Source organism: Pezoporus wallicus, unplaced genomic scaffold (genome assembly GCF_028554395.1).
Source record: "Pezoporus wallicus isolate ANWC-B61680 ecotype Strahan unplaced genomic scaffold, APGP_CSIRO_Pwel_v1 scaffold_7850, whole genome shotgun sequence".
Classification (NCBI taxonomy): Eukaryota; Metazoa; Chordata; class Aves; order Psittaciformes; family Psittacidae; genus Pezoporus; species Pezoporus wallicus.
The window spans coordinates 445,258-463,861 of NW_026639846.1; the positions used below are offsets into that span (position 1 = coordinate 445,258).

An 18,604-nucleotide genomic window follows, 5' to 3' on the forward strand; every position below is an offset into this window, starting at 1 on the left:
CAGGGATCAGTGTGATCAGATATTGCAAAGCCTTAGCTCCTTATATACTATCCCTTACGTGCATTTACAGGGACTTGGTATATTATGATTGGATACATGTCTTGAAGACCCTTAGCGACTAACATGCAATTGGTTAAGCACAGGTGTGAGAACTTGACCTCGAAAGCTTGCCAAGAGTCCCCAGTTCTCATAACTCAGTGAATTCCAGCTTCTTTTTATCTTGCTTGCTTAAGCTTCCTGGGGCCTCTCATGGCCTTGCTGTATCTTTCAGGATTATTCAGAGTTCATGTACCAAATATGCATTCTCCTGGGAGAACCCTGTGTCCACAGATGACTTCCATCACAACTAATCCTCTCAGGTACTTTATACCTCTCTAAGCCTTGGTTCACCTTCCTTGCTGGATCACAAGATCTTGAACAGATATCTTGCCCTCATACTTGACAGCACACACCTCCAGGCACTGCAATTCACAGCTTCTTTTCCAAGTCCACTGTCAGTTCCTGGGTGATCAGCTGTTGAGGGATCCCAGCTGTTTGGCTTCCTTACCTACCAGTTCCTGACTGTTGGCCCCACTCCCCAGACATCAGAGTTGCCATGCAGTAACCTGCTCACCAGGCTGGTGGCTGTAATGTTTCCCTGTATTGAAGCTCTCTTGAGGTCAAGGACTGGGTGCAACCAAATCCAGCTTGGATGGGTCTTGGAGCAAGCTGGTCTAGTGGAAGGTGTCCCTGTCCGTGGCAGGGTGTTGGAACTGGGTGAGCTTCTTCCCCAAGCCTTTCTATGATTTGACTCTGTACTTTCTGTCACTTCAGTTACTTGTCTCACTTCATCCTGCCACTCCTTTGCTGAAGGGCTGCCTTTCTCATCACACACTTCCCTCCTCACTTCTTTACTAATCAATGAGAAGGACCCATTCACTTCATTGTCCACTATTTCTTTTTCATTACCAGAACAATCACTGCAGATAGTGTTTGGGTTCCTGTCCCAGCCATGCTGTCCTCACCTGTGGTTTGGGTCTCTGCCTCAGCTACCATATCTCTGTCTGGAGACCAGTAACAAGTGGTGTCCCTCAGGGATAGGGGTTGGGACCAGTCTTGTTCAACATCTTTGTTGGTGACATGGACAGTGGGATTGAGCGCGCCCTCAGGAAGTTTGCCGATAACACCAAGCTGTGCAGTTCAGTTGATACCCTGGAGGGAAGGAATGCCATCCAGAGGGACCTCGACACACTTGTGAGGTGGGCTGATGCCAACCTCATGAGGTTTAAGCATGCCAAGTGCAAGGTCCTACACCTGGGTGGGAGCAATCCCAGGCACAGCTACAGGTTGGGCAAAGAAGAGATTCAGAGCAGCCCAAGGAGGAGGACTTGGGGGTGTTGGTTGATGAGAAAATGAACATGAGCCGGCTTCAGTGTGTGCTTGCAGTCCAGAAAGCAACCGTATCGTGGGCTGCATCAAAAGCAGCGTGACCAGCAGGTCAAAGGAGGTGATCCTGCCCCTCTACTCTGCTCTTGTGAGACCTCACCTGGAGCATTGTGTGCAGTTCTGGTGTCCTCAGCAGAAAAAGGGCATGGAACTGTTGGAACAAGTCCAGAGAAGGCCACGAGGATGCTCAGGGGTTGGAGCAGCTCCTGTATGAAGACAGGCTGAGGAAGTTGGGGCTGTTCAGCCTGGAGAAGAGAAGGCTGCGTGGAGACCTCAGAGCAGCTTCCAGTATCTGAAGGGGGCCTATAGGGATGCTGGGGAGGGACTCTTCCTTAGGGACTGTAGGACAAGGGTTAACAAGTTAAAACTGAAACAGGGGAAGTTTAGATTGGATATAAGGAAGAAATCCTTTCCTGTTAGGGTGGTGAGGCACTGGAATTGGTTGCCCAGGGAGGTTGTGAATGCTCCATCCGTGGCAGTGTTCAAGGCCAGGTTGGACAAAGCCTTGGGTGGTATGGTTTAGCGTGAGGTGTCCCTGCCCATGGCATGGGGGTTTGGAACTGAATAATCTTAAGGTCCTTTCCATCCCTAACTATTCTATAATTCTATATAGTTTGGGTCCCTGCTCAATCTTGACATCTTCAGTGGTCATTCAGGTCCCTGTTTTAATCATGGCCCTCTGATGTTGTGGCTCATTAAACAGAGGTCAAGTACAAGCAAGGCCAATACAGTGCTAAAAGCAGCTGATTTTCAAGCAACAGCCACCCAGGGACTGGTCCCCTCAAGGCACATTTCTCTGTCACCGCACCCAGAAGTTGTCACCTCTTAAGCCAGCATGACAGCAGTTTCCACAAACCCACATTAAGCCAAGAGTTCATTAGTATTTGTAAAAACCTCACAGAAGAGTGAACAAGGACCTTGGGAACCTGCACAACAGAATGAGCCACATCAGTTTTGGATGGGGAGCTGTATTCCCTCATATTCTCCACTAGACAGCTCAATAGCACAGTTGGAGCATCAGTGCCAGGGCAATTACTGATTGATTCAGAAGACAAAAACCTTAATAAGGAAGTGAAGCCCAAGCGGGAGATACAGAGGAGGAGGAAGCAGGGACAGGCCACTTTGGATGTTGTCAGAGTACCCAGAAATGCGATGGGGAAAGCCAAGGCCCATTTGGTATTCTATCTAGCAGGGGATATTAAGAACAACAGGAAGGGCTTCTTCAAACAGATCAATAATAAGAGGAAAATGTGGGAACACTCCAGACTGGAGCAGGGACCCTGATGACAGAAGACACAAAGAAGGCAGAGATACTGAATGCTGCCTTTTCTTCAGTCTTCAACGTCAAAGCGAACCCGCAGGAATCCCTGAGCCAGAAGACCAGAGAGAAGGTCTGGACAAAGGAAGTCTTTCCCTTGGTTTAGGAGGCTTGGTTAGAGAGAAGGAGATTGGACCAGATGACCTCTGGTGGTTCTTTCCAGCCTCAATCATTCTGTGAATGACCCAATGCCCAAACCTCCTCCTTCCTCTTACCATTTATTGCTCACCATGATGTCATATGGTATGGAAAATGCCTTTGATCAGTCTGGCACATCAGTCCTTCCTTTGTCCCCTCCCAACCTCTTGCCCACCCCCGCCTACAATCATTTTGGAGACGCAGTCAGAGAGACAGCATTGGTGCTGTGCAAGCTCTGCCCAGCAAAACCCAAAACATTTATGTGTTACCAGCACCATTCCAGGTACAGCTACAAAGAACCAGTGGGAGGGCTAATAGGGGGCCAACTCCATCCAGGTAAATCCTGCACAATGCTATTACAAATCACTACAGAATTATCCCCTCCCAAAACCATCCCTGAGCATCAGTTCTCTCCCTGAGCATTTTGGGAGAGCATCTGTATGAAAAAGGATGAGAGAGAGACATGGGTTGGGATGCAGCAGAACTTTAATGAGTCAAAACAGGGAAACAAGGACACAGTGAGTGGAGATCTTGGTGCAGGGAGCACCAAGTTGGCAGGTGCCATCTTCTGTGTCCCTGGGCCCTTCCCCAGGGCCATCGCCAGCAGCTTTAGCAGGGGAAGGACCTCCTGCCACAGTAGCGGCCGCCCAAGCCGGAGAGGCCCAAGCCGGAGATGCCAAAACCCCCGGAGTTGATGGGCACTCCCTCGGAGCTGAGGATGCTGCCAACGGCAGCGGAGGTGGAGGAGCCCACGGCGGTGTTCTGTGGGAAGGAGCTGAGGATGGGGCCGGGCAGGGTCACCACCACGGGGGAGGGCTGGATGACGACATTGGAGTCCTGGCACTGCCTGACACAGGGCTCATTGCAGCTGTTGGCCAGCGGGGTCGGGCCGCAGGGCTGGCAGGGCACGCATGGGCTGTAGCAGGACATGTCTGGATGGCAGAGCTTCACCTGTAGACAGGGCAGGGGCAAGAAGAGCAGTGACATGGGTTATAAGCAGACTCTCACCCCAAGACAAGCCAAGGTTGAAACAAGAGCTGGAGATGTTGTAGGGAGATCCACGGAATTCAGCTTCCCCTCAGATAAAACATGCTCCATCAAGAACAGTGAAGTACAGGGAGCTTCCAGTGTAGCCATCGCTCACTTCAGCCAGCCCCAGCCCATCTGCATGATACACCTTCTGCTCCCTTCCCTCTCTCATTAGTAGCAGCCCCTTGACCCAGCATAGGACAAAAGGCAAGCGTATGCTGAGAGAAGCTGAAGAGGAAAAGGAGGCAGAAGAAAAGAAAAGGCTTCAGACTCACCTTGTTTTCAAGGAGATGAAGGCAAGGGCAGTGGATGAGAGAGTGAGGAGAAGTTCCTGCTTTTATACTGCTCCTGCACCGCCCCAGGCCCACAGTCACTGCACACAGGCACTAATTTTCCAGCAGACTCACCTCCAAAGCAAAACATACGCCTAATGGCACAGGTTGGGGTTTGGTTTCCATCAACGCACCCATTTCAATTCCTCATTTCTGAAATGACCATTATGTCACAGAAGATCCTTTCAAGTATCAAGATGAGAGGCCCAAATATTTCCTGTCAGGAGCACATCAATAGCAGCAGAAGATATACTCCAAGTGGTGGAGGTGTTTGTGGAGGTAAGAGGCATGCGTCTGGAGAGATCTGATGAGGCTGTTTTCAACCCTCTGGAGAGGAACGTGCTGTGCCGCCAATGCAGTCCTCTCCTGCCTGTGTCCACTTGTTTGGCCGCTTTGCCCCCTTGTGACAATATCTGGGGTCCCAAGCAAGACCATCTGCAGGCACATCAGTAGCACAGGCGTGGCAGAGAAACACATCAGAAATGAGGAAATCAGATGGAAAACAACCCCCGTCCTGTGCCATTAGGTGAGTGTTTTGCTTTGGAGGTGAGTCTGCTGGAAAATTACTGCCCGTGTGCAGTGACTGTGGGTCAGGGGCGGTGCAGGAGCAGTATAAAAGGGGGAACTTCTCCTCACTCTCTCATCCACTGCTCTCGCCACCATCTCCTTGAGAACAAGGTGAGTATGAAACTCTTTCTCATTCGCATTGTCTTCCTGTTTCTCCTCATCCTCCTTTGAGATTCCTCAGCATAAACCTGCTCCTTCATCCTACACTGGAGTTGAAGCAGCTTGTCACAGGACAGGAAAAATGGTAGTAGTTTTGGCATGGAGTTAGGCTGGGTCTTGGCTGAGCAATGGTCTGGGTGGTGACCTTCTGGCTTTGGTTGCTCTTGGCAGGGCTCTTTTGCACTGAAGGGAAGCTGAAGGCAGTGGGACTCCTTACGCAGCCACTAGCTCATGACTCCATCTTATTGCTTGACTGCTTTGTGGTGGGCTTCAGGCTGCTCCTAACCCAAGTCCCTGCTCTGCTTTCCCCTGCCCTATCTCCAGGTGAAGCTCTGCCATCCAGACATGTCCTGCTACAACCCGTGCGTGCCCTGCCAGCCCTGCGGCCCGACCCCGCTGGCCAACAGCTGCAATGAGCCCTGTGTCAGGCAGTGCCAGGACTCCAATGTCGTCATCCAGCCCTCCCCCGTGGTGGTGACCCTGCCCGGCCCCATCCTCAGCTCCTTCCCACAGAACACCGCCGTGGGCTCCTCCACCTCCGCTGCCGTTGGCAGCATCCTCAGCTCCGAGGGAGTGCCCATCAACTCCGGGGGCTTTGGCCTCTCCGGCTTGGGCCTCTCCGGCTTGGGCGGCCGCTACTGCGGCAGGAGGTCCTTCCCCTGCTAAAGCTGCTGGCGATGGCCCTGGGGAAGGGCCCAGGGACCCAGAAGTTGGCATCGCACTGGGGATGCCGACTGCTTTCTGCCTTTGGGGCTCCCTGCACCAGGAGCTCCACTCACTGTGTCCTTGTTTCCCTGTTTTGACTCATTAAAGTTCTGCTGCATCCCAACCCATGCCTCTCTCTCATCATTTCCCCTGCAGATGCTCTCCCAAGGTGCCCAAGGATAGAGTTGTTTCTCTGCGTGATTCTGGGATGGGGTTTTTGGGATGAGTGTGTAGTGGTTGTTAACACAATTGTTGTGAATGGAAAGACTCAGGGCAGTCTTTCCAAAGTGTCCGTTCTTTGGAGCATGGCTGCGCATCCTGTGCTCGTGTGAGGTGCCCGGTGTTGCTTTGCACCACTTGAGTTTTCTCTTTTTTCCCCTTCCGCTCATAGACTGTCACTCCGGCCCACAGGCAGAGAACATCCTCCTTGCCCTGCTCCTTCCCTGCCTGTGCCCAGCGTTTCCTGGGGATGTTTCTGGAGAGCGGGAGCATGTGGGGAAGAGGCAGCGTGTGCAGGCCTAGTGTCTCAAGGGTCTGTCCAGGAGCTCTCACCAGCAGTGCGGTGACCAGAGGCAAAGGCTGCAGAGGCTTTTGACTGAGAAAGGGGAGCAGCTGAACTGCTGCAGGAGAGAACTGGGTAAGATCCCACATGTCCACCCAGATCCCTGCATGGCCGCAACCAGCCCTAGCTGTCCGCACATGCTTCCACCCTGACAAGCAGCAGCCTAAGGCAGGGCCAGTTTTTCTGGTAGCACCATCAAAACTGTTTCTGCACAAAAAGGACTGTCATCGGCATCATGGCCAATACCAATAGGACTCATCCCACTCTGCTCAGCACTCACCAGCTGGGCTCTAAAACACTGCTCTAACACAAGAAAGATCTAATGGGAGAAAGACCTTGACCAAATGGCATGAGTTCAGCAGAGGGTGTCCAAGTTGGTAAGGACCTGGAGCACGTGTTTAGGAGGAGTGGCTGAGGGCGTGGGCTTTGCAGATTGTGAGGAGAAGGCTTTGGTGGGAGACCTAAGAGCAGCTTAGGTGTAGCCATGGTGAGGTCCCCCAGAGCACAGATCCAGGCTCAACAGTGCTCACTGTGGCAGAGTGTGGTTGGAGAACTGGAGACATCGGGCTCACTGTGAGAGATGAGAGGTTTGGACTCGATCGGCAGCAACTGGTTTTCACCAGGAAGAGAGTCAAGGAGTGGAAAAGGTTGCCTGGGGAGGTAGTGCAGTAACAGGGCTTGGATGCTCATGTCTGATTGATCTTGGAGCAAGGGGTTGGGCCCTATGACCTCTGGAGGTACTTTCTAACTTGAGTACGCTGTGATCCCATCATGCCAGGATGGCCTTTGTGCCTCTGCCCTCTGGCAGGGATAGGGCTGGCAATGAGGAGGAAGGACTCAGCTGCTTGGCCAAGGAGACAGGCAGTGTGCAGGAACTCTCCTGAATCCTCTGCGTAAAGAAAAAGCAGATTGCCACAACATCTCTGCACCGGATCAGAGCCCACAAGACCTGTGGAGCCCAGCTGTAGAGTCAGTGGTTTCCCACGGACGCTGTGGCAGTATGTTCCTTTACTGTTGTTACGGTTTGATTTTCTGGCTGGTGTTCTCCCGCCCTGCAACTCAAAATCTCAATGCTGCGAAAGGGCAAGTTCTCCTGTGCTTTCTGGGGAAGGTGTTGATGCTGCCCTGTCAATAAACGTTCATCCTTTCTTCTCCTGACTGCCTTCTTCACAACGCTGAGCTTCCCAAGGAAAAGGAAGAGGTGTATGCACCCAGCTGATGGTAGTGACTGGGTCATTCAGTCATTCAGTCCTGCTATACACCACATTGGCAGAGAAGTTCAGAAACAAGAGAGTCACAGAATTCATGACTGAGAAAACTCAGTGCAAACCCATGTTGACAATAACTGCGCAATAATACCCAACACCCAGTCCCAGAACCCTTTGTGCAACATCTCTCTCCCTGGGCATCTTGGGAGAGCATCTGCAGGGGAAAGGACAAGACAAAGGCATGGACTGGGCTGCTACAGAGATTTAATGAGGCAAAATAGGGGAGCGAGGTCAATCAGAGTAGAGGTCACAGAGCACGGAGCATCACGGTCAGAAAGGAGTCTGTGACCGCCAGTGGAGTGCCATCTTCTGTGTCCCTGGGCCCTTCCCCAGGGCCGTCGCCAGCAGCTTTAGCAGGGGAGGCACCTACTGCCACCGTAGCGGCCGCCCAAGCCGGAGAGGCCCAAGCTGGAGAGGCCAAAGCCCCCGGAGTTGATGGGCACTCCCTCGGAGCTGAGGATGCTGCCAACCGCAGCGGAGGTGGAGGAGCCCACGGCGGTGTTCTGCGGGAAGGAGCTGAGGATGGGGCCGGGCAGGGTCACCACCACTGGCGAGGGCTGGATGAAGACATTGGAGTCCTGGCACTGCCTGACACAGGGCTCATTGCAGCTGTTGGCCAGCGGGGTCGGGCCGCAGGGCTGGCAGGGCACGCACGGGCTGTAGCAGGACATGTCTGGATGCGAGAGCTTCACCTGTCGACAGGGCAGGGGCAAGCAGAGCAGGGACATGGGTTAGGAGCAGACTCTCACTCCACGAGCAAGGATGAAAGGCATGCTCCATAGACAAGAGCTGGAGGCCGTGCAGAGAGGCGCTTGGACTTTTCCTTTCTCTGAGAAGACCCCTGCCTATATTGACTAAGCCCAGGAAGGTCCACAGGAACTCTGTAGCCCTGGGGACACCAAATGCAAGCCCCAAGCCCTGTCCATGTCATAGACAAGTCCAGGTCCATGTCACACTTTCCGCCCTCTTCCCTTCACTGTAGGAAGAAGTTCCAAGCCCCAGCACAAGACAAAGAGGCAGGTATGTCCTCAGAAATGTCAGTGGAGGAGAAGGATGAGAAAGAGCTTCACACTCACCTTGTCCTCAAGGAGATGGAAGCGAGAGCAGTGGATGAGAGAGCGTGGAGAATTTCCCCTTTTATACTGCTCCTGTGCCGCCCCAGGCCCACAGTCACTGCACACGGGCAGTAATTTTCCAGCAGATTCACCTCCAAAGCAAAACGCCCACCTAATGGCACCTGTTGAGGTTTGGTTTCCATCAACAATACATGTCCTCATTTGCGAGACACCCACCAGCTTATGGAAGATACTTTCAAGTACCAGGATGAGAAGCCTAAGAATTTCCTGTGCAGGAACACATCACTACGGGCAGAAGACAATTCCCAAGGGGATCCCCATGGATTTGGGTTCTTCCTCATTACCTGTGGGGTGTGTTGGGGCTCAGGACAAGGTCTTGCTTTTCGCACACTCCTCCCTGCAAATTGGCTGGGGCTTTGCACCCTGGCCAGCCAGAGACACAGGGGTCTGGCCAAGTTTCCAAAGCTCCTGCAGCCCCTGAGCTATGGGAGCTGTAGCAGGAAAGTCCTGCTGAGGGCGATGGCCATGAGGTCATCCTGGAGCCCTGGACTTGGGTGATGCCCTGTGCTCAGAGCTCATTTTCACAGGGCAGGGATGGAACTGCCCTGGCCGCAGGGGAATTGAGCCCTGTGTGGACATGGGCTGCACTCCTGGCTTGTCCTCACACCAAAGGCTGACACACGCCAGGCCAGAATTAGAGTGTGACTCGCCACGGGTAGGGAGAGTCTATCCCAGGAACCTTGCCGATGGAAGGCATTCTCCTGCCCTCCTGGAATGCGTCCCAGCTGCCTCCAGGGCTGCAGGGCAGGGAAGCGCATCGCTCCTTGATGTGCTTTGAGAGCTGGTTTCATACTCAGAGGTGTTCTGAGCACTCCTCCTCCTTGAGCATCCCCAGGCATGTGGCACTGGGGGATTCTGCAGCCCTCATTGCTTGGGCAGTTGGAAGAGATTTTCTTGCCTCCCCAGTGGTGCTGGGTTGTGTTCCACCCTGAGGAGGCCTTTGGGGCGTGGGATAGGAGGAAGGACAGAGCCCTAATGGCCGGAGCAGACGTATCGCCCCAGATTGAGGGATGAGTCCCAAAGGGGAGATGTTTTCTGCAACCCTTTCTTTCCCTCCATGTTATGTTGTGGAGCGCATCCTCAGGAAGAGAAGCCTTTGGGTATTCTGCTGACATGTGCAGTGTGGGGAAGAGCTGAGCTTCTTCCTGCAAAGGAAGTTGCCAGCAGCCATGCTTCACTGCCCCAAGCCAACATTCCAAGTGCCTGTATGGGGCTCCTTGAATACTTGGGCCTCCTCTTCTGCCCCACTGGCATGATTCTACCTGGGACAGCCTTGGGCTTCTCATCCTGTGACATGAAAGGAGCTGCATGGCAGGTTAAGCACATCAGGAATGAGGAAATGAAATGGCAGCATTGATGGAAACCAAACCCCAATCTGTGCCATCAGATGGGTGTTTTGCTTTGGAGGTGAATCTGCTGGAAAATTAGTGCCTTTGTGCAGTGACTGTGGGCCGGGGCTGTGCAGGAGCAGTATAAAAGCAGGAACTTCTCCTCACTCTCTCATCCACTGCTCTCGCTTCCATCTCCTTGAGAACAAGGTGAGTATGAAACCATTTCTCCTTCTCCTTCTTGCATTCCTCCTTTGAGATTTCTCAGCTCATTCCTGCTCCTATGAGCCCCAATTGGTCTTGGATTTTCTTGACATGGGGAATGGGGCAGCAAGTGTGTTCCATGGCTGGATCTTGGCTTATGGTTTCTGGCTCTGGGGACTCTCTGGGCTTGGTCTATCTTGGCAGGGATCTTTTGGGCTGAAGGAAGAAGCTTAAATGGATCTCTGTACAGTCTCCAGCTCTTGTCTACCGAGCATGCCTTTCATTCTTCCTGGTGTGGTGAAAGGCTGCTCCTGACCCATGGCCCTGCTCTACTTGTCCCTGCTCTATTTCCCAGGTGAAGCTCTCTCATCCAGACATGTCCTGCTACAGCCCGTGCGTGCCCTGCCAGCCCTGCGGCCCGACCCCGCTGGCCAACAGCTGCAATGAGCCCTGTGTCAGGCAGTGCCAGGACTCCAATGTCTTCATCCAGCCCTCGCCAGTGGTGGTGACCCTGCCCGGCCCCATCCTCAGCTCCTTCCCACAGAACACCGCCGTGGGCTCCTCCACCTCCGCTGCCGTTGGCAGCATCCTCAGCTCCGAGGGAGTGCCCATCAACTCCGGGGGCTTTGGCCTCTCCGGCTTGGGCCTCTCCGGCTTGGGCGGCCGCTACTGCGGCAGGAGGTCCTTCCCCTGCTAAAGCTGCTGGCGATGGCCCTGGGGAAGGGCTCAGGAACCTGGAAGATGGCATCGCACTGGGGAAGGAGCCTTTGGTTGCTGCTTCCAGAGCAGCTGAGCAACCCCAGCACCTCTTGAAAAAGGACAGGGCTTGGCCGGTCTCTCGCACAGCACAGCCCACACCGGCCTCTGCTATTGTCTGTAGTGGGGCCTCCATTCCCATTTTTCTATTTTGACTCATTAAATTTCTTCTGCATCCCAACCCATGCCTTTGCCTCATCCTTTTCACTGGAGATACTCCCTCAAATGCCATGTGTCTCAGGGGTGGTTCTGGGATGGGGTTTTGGAGATACTTGTGCTCTAACACAGGCTTGCTTCTGATATTTGTTACACATTGGGTGAACCTCTGCTTTCTAAACTTCTCGACCTATCTTAGTCTGGGCAGAATGACCAGATGCTCTTCAGTGAACATTGCTACTCCAGTAATGACTTTTGGTCTCCCACTAAAGCATTCTCTTCTCCACGCTCAGCAAAATCTGTACTGTCCTCCTATCATGGCCAGCCATGTTCACCAACCTCCACACCTTCCTAGCTACTCACTACCTCACTTCCTGCCCTGAGTCTCTTCCTGGCTCCCGCTCTCCAGAAACATTCCCAGGAAGCCTAGGGCATAACAAGGAAGGAGCAGGGCAAATGGGATATTCTCTGCCTGTGAGCCTGTGTGGCAGTCTATGAGAGGAAGGGGAAAAACGAGAAAACCCAAGTGTCACAAAGGCAGCGCCCAGCACCTTGCACCAGCAGAGGATGCCCAGGCATGCTCCAAAGAATGACCTCTTTGGAAAGACTGCCCACAAATTTATTGCTGAGCATGATGTTATACAGCATGGCATAGTCCTTTGGTCAGTTCAAGTCAGGTCTCCCAGCAGTGTCCCATCCAGCTATTTGCACACCACTTCCACCCACCATGCACCAATATCCAAAGCTTAGGCTTGTTATCTGCAATGTTTTAACCACACGTTTGAAGCTCAGCACTAAAATGATCACAACACAACCTCTGACATAAGATATTTTTGTTTGGATGTGAGTCTAAGAATTACTGCCTGCTGCAAGTGAAATTGTTCTGAGGGCACTTTGGCTGCAAAGAGTTACTGTGAATAGCTCAAGGTCCAAGTGGAAACAAGTGACAAGAGGTTTCCTTCAGCGGTCCGTACTGAGAGCAATACTATTTCATCTCTTCGTCAGTGACACAGGTAGTGGTGTTGAGTGCACCCTCAGAGAGCTGCTCCAGGACACCAAGCTGAGGGGCAACTGACATGCATAAAGGAGGAATGGTGTTCAGAGGAACCCCGACAAGCTTGAGGAATGATCTCATGTGAAACTCAGGATATTCAACAAGATCAAGGGCAAGGCCCTGCACCTGCACTTGGGCAATACTAATACAGACTGGAAGATGAAAGCTTGAGGACTAAAGGACACTGGAGGTTGATAAACAAGGCAGAAGCCAGCAGTATGTGCTGGCAGCTCAGAAAGCCAAGCACATCCTGGGCTGCATCAAAAGAAGCATGGCCAGCACACTGGGGGAGTGATTCTCTGCTTCTAGTTCTCACTCATTAGAGGAACACTGAGGCCAGTCGGTGTCCCCAGTAGAGACAAGACATAGACCTGTTAGAGTAGGTCCAGAGAAGAGCTACAAAATTTATCAGATGCCTTCAGCTCCTTCAGATGAGGAAAGACTGAGGGAGTTGGGTGTTTTCATCGTGGAGAAGTCCATGTGGAGATGTTATTGCAGCCTTTCAACATATAGAGGGAACTTAGAAGTCCAAAGTAGAGTTCTGACTGTCCTAACAGGACAAGGAGAAACACTTTTAAACTGAAATAGGGGTCGTGAAGGTTAGACATAAGGAAGAAATTTATTATGTTGATGAAGGTGAGACACTGGAAAAGGTTGCCTGGAGAAAGATGGGATGCTCCATCACTGAAGTGTTGAACATCAGGTTTGACAGAACTTTGAGTAACATGGTGCAGTGACAGATGTACCTGCCCATAGTATGGAGTTTGATGTCTATGATCTTTAAAGGTCTCTTCCAACCAAAATCATTCTATGGTTCTATAATTATATGACTCTACAATAGGGTCCCTCACTGAAACATTTCTTTCTCTTTGAGAAAGCTGTGGTAAGGACAAGTTTCTCCTGGCCTCGCCTGGGAAACAACTGCTGTGTCTTGTCAGTACCACATTCACTCCACAATACCTACCTGAAAATGTTGAAGTTACTGAAGAACAGGAAATGTGTGCACAGCTGAGTGGATTGAAGGTTCTGACCAATGTGGGGTAATTGTATCCCAGCCCCAAAAGGCAGACTTTTTTAAGAAAGTAGAGGGTCATCTGATGGATGACATACTCACTGCCAGCCTGCTCTGACAGTCACTGCAAAACTATCCTCAACAACACCCTCCCAGGACCAGCCCTGAGCAACATCTCTTCCGTGGCCATCTTGGGAGAGCATCTGCAAGGGAAAGGATGAGACAAAAAGCGCAAGCTGGGATGCAGCAGAACTTTAATGAGTCAAAACAGGGAAAAGAAGTTGACCCAAGTGGACACCTCAGTGCAGGCAGCAGCTTTAGCAGGGGAGACAACTCCTGCCGCAGTAGCGGCGGCCCAAGCTGGAGAGGCCCAAGTGACTGTCAGACTCAGGGCAGGAAGTGAGGTAGTGAGTAGCTAGGAAGGTGTGGAGGTTGGTGAACATGGCTGGCCATGATAGGAGGACAGTACAGATTTTGCTGAGCGTGGAGAAGAGAATGCTTTAGTGGGAGACCAAAAGTCATTACTGGAGTAGCAATGTTCACTGAAGAGCATCTGGTCATTCTGCCCAGACTAAGATAGGTCGAGAAGTTTAGAAAGCAGAGGTTCACCCAATGTGTAACAAATATCAGAAGCAAGCCTGTGTTACCTGTCAGAGCACAAGTATCTCCAAAACCGCATCCCAGAACCACCCCTGAGACACATGGCATTTGGGGGACTATCTCCAGTGAAAAGGATGAGGCAAAGGCATGGGTTGGGATGCAGAAGAAATTTAATGAGTCAAAATAGAAAAATGGGAATGGAGGCCCCACTACAGACAATAGCAGAGGCCGGTGTGGGCTGTGCTGTGCGAGAGACCGGCCAAGCCCTGTCCTTTTTCAAGAGGTGCTGGGGTTGCTCAGCTGCTCTGGAAGCAGCAACCAAAGGCTCCTTCCCCAGTGCGGTGCCATCTTCCAGGTTCCTGAGCCCTTCCCCAGGGCCATCGCCAGCAGCTTTAGCAGGGGAAGGACCTCCTGCCGCAGTAGCGGCCGCCCAAGCCGGAGAGGCCCAAGCCGGAGATGCCAAAGCCCCCGGAGTTGATGGGCACTCCCTCGGAGCTGAGGATGCTGCCAACGGCAGCGGAGGTGGAGGAGCCCACGGCGGTGTTCTGAGGGAAGGAGCTGAGGATGGGGCCGGGCAGGGTCACCACCACGGGGGAGGGCTGGATGAAGACATTGGAGTCCTGGCACTGCCTGACACAGGGCTCATTGCAGCTGTTGGCCAGCGGGGTCGGGCCGCAGGGCTGGCAGGGCACGCACGGGCTGTAGCAGGACATGTCTGGATGCGAGAGCTTCACCTGGGAAATAGAGCAGGAGCAAGTAGAGCAGGGCCAAGTGTCAGGAGCAGCCTTTCACCACACCAGGAAGAATGAAAGGCATGCTCGGTAGACAAGAGCTGGAGACTGTACAAGGAGGCATTTAAGCTTCTCCTTTCCCTCAGAAGATCCCTGCCAAGATAGACCAAGCCCAACCCCAGAGCACAGAAGTCTCCTCAGCCAAGATCCAGCCATGGAAAATCTTCCTCCCTATTCCCCATGACAAGAAAAGCCAAGGCGCTCATGGGTCAAAGGGGCAGTAAAGTGCTGAGAAATCTCAAAGGAGGAGGAGAAGCAGAAAGGGGTAGAGAAAGGGCTTCATACTCACCTTGTCTTCAGGGAGGTGGAGGCGAGAGCAGTGGATGAGGGAGTGAGGAGAAGTTCCTGCTTTTATACAGCTCCTGCACAGCCCCAGGCCCACAGTCACTGCACAAAGGCACTAATTTTCCAACAAACTCACCTCCAAAGCAAAACACCCACCTGATGGCACAGGTTGGGGTTTGGTTTCCATCAATGCTGCCATTTCATTTCCTCATTCCTGATGTGATGAACTTGCCATGCAGCTCCTTTCATGTCCCGGGATGAGGAGCCCAAGGCTATCCCAGGGAGAATCACACCAGGGAGCAGAAGAGAAGCCCCAGGTATTTGAATAGTCCCAAACAGGCACATGCGATGTTGGCTTGGGGCAGTGAAGCATGGCTGCTGGCAACTTCCTTTGCAGGAAGAAGCTCAGCTCTTCCCCACACTGCACATGTCAGCAGAATACCCAAAGGCTTCTCTTCCTGAGGATGCGCTCCACAACATAACATGGAGGGAAAGAAAGGGTTGCAGAAAGCATCTCCCCTGTGTCTGGGACTCATCCCTCAATCTGGGGCGATACGTCTTCTCCGGCCATTAGGGCTCTGTCCTTCCTCCCATCCCACGCCCCAAAGGCCTCCTCAGGGTGGAACACAACCCAGCACCACTGGGGAGGCAAGAAAATCTCTTCCAACTGCCCAAGCAATGAGGGCTGCAGAATCCCCCAGTGACACATGCCTGAAGATGCTCAAGGAGGAGGAGTGCTCAGGACACCTCTGAGTACGAAACCAGCTCTCAAAGCACATCAAGGAGCGATGAGCTTCCCTGCCCTGCAGCCCTGGAGGCAGCTGGGACGCATTCCAGGAGGGCAGGAGAATGCCTTCCATCGGCAAGGTTCCTGGGATAGACTCTCCCCACCCGTGGTGAGTCACACTCTAATTCTGGCCTGGCGTGTGTCAGCCTTTGGTGTGAGGACAAGCCAGGAGTGCAGCCCATGTCCATACAGGGCTCAATTCCCCTGCAGCCAGGGCAGTTCCATCCCTGCCCTGTGAAAATGAGCTCTGAGCACAGGGCATCACCCAAGTCCAGGGCTCCAGGATGACCTCATGGCCATCGCCCTCAGCAGGACTTTCCTGCTACAGCTCCCATAGCTCAGGGGCTGCAGGAGCTTTGGAAACTTGGCCAGAACCCTGTGTCTCTGGATGGTCAGGGTGCAAAGCCCCACCCAATTTGCAGGGAGGAGTGTGCGAAAAGCAAGACCTTGTCCTGAGCCCCAACACACCCCACAGGTAATGAGGAAGAACCCAAATCCATGGGGATCCCCTTGGGAATTGTCTTCTGCCCGTAGTGATGTGTTCCTGCACAGGAAATTCTTAGGCTTCTCATCCTGGTACTTGAAAGGATCTTCCATAAGCTGGGGGGTGTGTCGCAAATGAGGACATGTATTGTTGATGGAAACCAAACCTCAACAGGTGCCATTAGGTGGGCGTTTTGCTTTGGAGGTGAATCTGCTGGAAAATTACAGCCCGTGTGCAGTGACTGTGGGCCTGGGGCGGCACAGGAGCAGTATAAAAGGGGAAATTCTCCACGCTCTCTCATCCACTGCTCTCGCTTCCATCTCCTTGAGGACAAGGTGAGTGTGAAGCTCTTTCTCATCCTTCTCCTCCACTGACATTTCTGAGGACATACCTGCCTCTTTGTCTTGTGCTGGGACTTGGAACTTCTTCCTACAGTGAAGGGAAGAGGGCGGAAAGTGTGACATGGACCTGGACTTGTCTATGACATGGACAGGGCTTGGGGCTTGCATTTGGTGTCCCCAGGGCTACAGAGTTCATGTGGACCTTCCTGGGCTTAGTCAATATAGGCAGGGGTCTTCTCAGAGAAAGGAAAAGTCCAAGCGCCTCTCTGCACGGCCTCCAGCTCTTGTCTATGGAGCATGCCTTTCATCCTTGCTCGTGGAGTGAGAGTCTGCTCCTAACCCATGTCCCTGCTCTGCTTGCCCCTGCCCTGTCGACAGGTGAAGCTCTCGCATCCAGACATGTCCTGCTACAGCCCGTGTGTGCCCTGCCAGCCCTGCGGCCCGACCCCGCTGGCCAACAGCTGCAATGAGCCCTGTGTCAGGCAGTGCCAGGACTCCAATGTCTTCATCCAGCCCTCGCCAGTGGTGGTGACCCTGCCCGGCCCCATCCTCAGCTCCTTCCCTCAGAACACCGCCGTGGGCTCCTCCACCTCCGCTGCCGTTGGCAGCATCCTCAGCTCCGAGGGAGTGCCCATCAACTCCGGGGGCTTTGGCCTCTCCGGCTTGGGCCTCTCCGGCTTGGGCGGCCGCTACGGTGGCAGTAGGTGCCTCCCCTGCTAAAGCTGCTGGCGACGGCCCTGGGGAAGGGCCCAGGGACACAGAAGATGGCACTCCACTGGCGGTCACAGACTCCTTTCTGACCGTGATGCTCTGTGCTCTGTGACCTCTACTCTGATTGACCTCGCTCCCCTATTTTGCCTCATTAAATCTCTGTAGCAGCCCAGTCCATGCCTTTGTCTTGTCCTTTCCCCTGCAGATGCTCTCCCAAGATGCCCAGGGAGAGAGATGTTGCACAAAGGGTTCTGGGACTGGGTGTTGGGTATTATTGCGCAGTTATTGTCAACATGGGTTTGCACTGAGTTTTCTCAGTCATGAATTCTGTGACTCTCTTGTTTCTGAACTTCTCTGCCAATGTGGTGTATAGCAGGACTGAATGACTGAATGACCCAGTCACTACCATCAGCTGGGTGCATACACCTCTTCCTTTTCCTTGGGAAGCTCAGCGTTGTGAAGAAGGCAGTCAGGAGAAGAAAGGATGAACGTTTATTGACAGGGCAGCATCAACACCTTCCCCAGAAAGCACAGGAGAACTTGCCCTTTCGCAGCATTGAGATTTTGAGTTGCAGGGCGGGAGAACACCAGCCAGAAAATCAAACCGTAACAACAGTAAAGGAACATACTGCCACAGCGTCCGTGGGAAACCACTGACTCTACAGCTGGGCTCCACAGGTCTTGTGGGCTCTGATCCGGTGCAGAGATGTTGTGGCAATCTGCTTTTTCTTTACGCAGAGGATTCAGGAGAGTTCCTGCACACTGCCTGTCTCCTTGGCCAAGCAGCTGAGTCCTTCCTCCTCATTGCCAGCCCTATCCCTGCCAGAGGGCAGAGGCACAAAGGCCATCCTGGCATGATGGGATCACAGCGTACTCAAGTTAGAAAGTACCTCCAGAGGTCATAGGGCCCAACCCCTTGCTCCAAGATCAATCAGACATGAGCATCCAAGCCCTGTTACTGCACTACCTCCCCAGGCAACCTTTTCCACTCCTTGACTCTCTTCCTGGTGAAAACCAGTTGCTGCCGATCGAGTCCAAACCTCTCATCTCTCACAGTGAGCCCGATGTCTCCAGTTCTCCAACCACACTCTGCCACAGTGAGCACTGTTGAGCCTGGATCTGTGCTCTGGGGGACCTCACCATGGCTACACCTAAGCTGCTCTTAGGTCTCCCACCAAAGCCTTCTCCTCACAATCTGCAAAGCCCACGCCCTCAGCCACTCCTCCTAAACACGTGCTCCAGGTCCTTACCAACTTGGACACCCTCTGCTGAACTCATGCCATTTGGTCAAGGTCTTTCTCCCATTAGATCTTTCTTGTGTTAGAGCAGTGTTTTAGAGCCCAGCTGGTGAGTGCTGAGCAGAGTGGGATGAGTCCTATTGGTATTGGCCATGATGCCGATGACAGTCCTTTTTGTGCAGAAACAGTTTTGATGGTGCTACCAGAAAAACTGGCCC

The 18,604-nt window shown here is 53.0% G+C and overlaps 3 protein-coding genes and 3 pseudogenes across 3 annotated transcripts; 3 read left to right on the forward strand and 3 right to left on the reverse strand.

The window, feature by feature from the left end:
* Nucleotides 1-3,490: 3,490 nt before the first annotated feature.
* Nucleotides 3,491-4,333, reverse strand: LOC130603110 (feather beta keratin-like; annotated as a pseudogene).
* Nucleotides 4,334-4,409: 76 nt separating this feature from the next.
* On the forward strand, nucleotides 4,410-5,757 carry LOC130603111 (feather beta keratin-like; annotated as a pseudogene).
* Nucleotides 5,758-7,853: 2,096 nt separating this feature from the next.
* Nucleotides 7,854-8,238, reverse strand: LOC130603145 (feather beta keratin-like). The gene has a single exon (XM_057416656.1). The coding sequence runs from the start codon at nucleotides 8,229-8,231 to the stop codon at nucleotides 7,854-7,856; it is 378 nt and encodes a 125-aa protein (XP_057272639.1). The 5' UTR covers nucleotides 8,232-8,238.
* Nucleotides 8,239-9,995: 1,757 nt separating this feature from the next.
* On the forward strand, nucleotides 9,996-10,888 carry LOC130603112 (feather beta keratin-like; annotated as a pseudogene).
* Nucleotides 10,889-14,093: 3,205 nt separating this feature from the next.
* Nucleotides 14,094-15,041, reverse strand: LOC130603141 (feather beta keratin-like). The gene is made up of 2 exons (XM_057416653.1): nucleotides 14,962-15,041; nucleotides 14,094-14,483 (listed from the first exon to the last, which is right to left on the reverse strand). The coding sequence occupies exons 1-2, from the start codon at nucleotides 15,022-15,024 to the stop codon at nucleotides 14,142-14,144; spliced, it is 405 nt and encodes a 134-aa protein (XP_057272636.1). The 5' UTR covers nucleotides 15,025-15,041; the 3' UTR covers nucleotides 14,094-14,141.
* A 572-nt stretch (nucleotides 15,042-15,613) lies between these two features.
* Nucleotides 15,614-17,198, forward strand: LOC130603113 (uncharacterized). Its single transcript, XM_057416616.1, is given in 4 exon segments — nucleotides 15,614-15,721; nucleotides 16,271-16,370; nucleotides 16,373-16,431; nucleotides 16,816-17,198. Coding segments are annotated over 4 exon segments (609 nt in total). The 3' UTR covers nucleotides 17,158-17,198.
* Nucleotides 17,199-18,604: the final 1,406 nt, after the last annotated feature.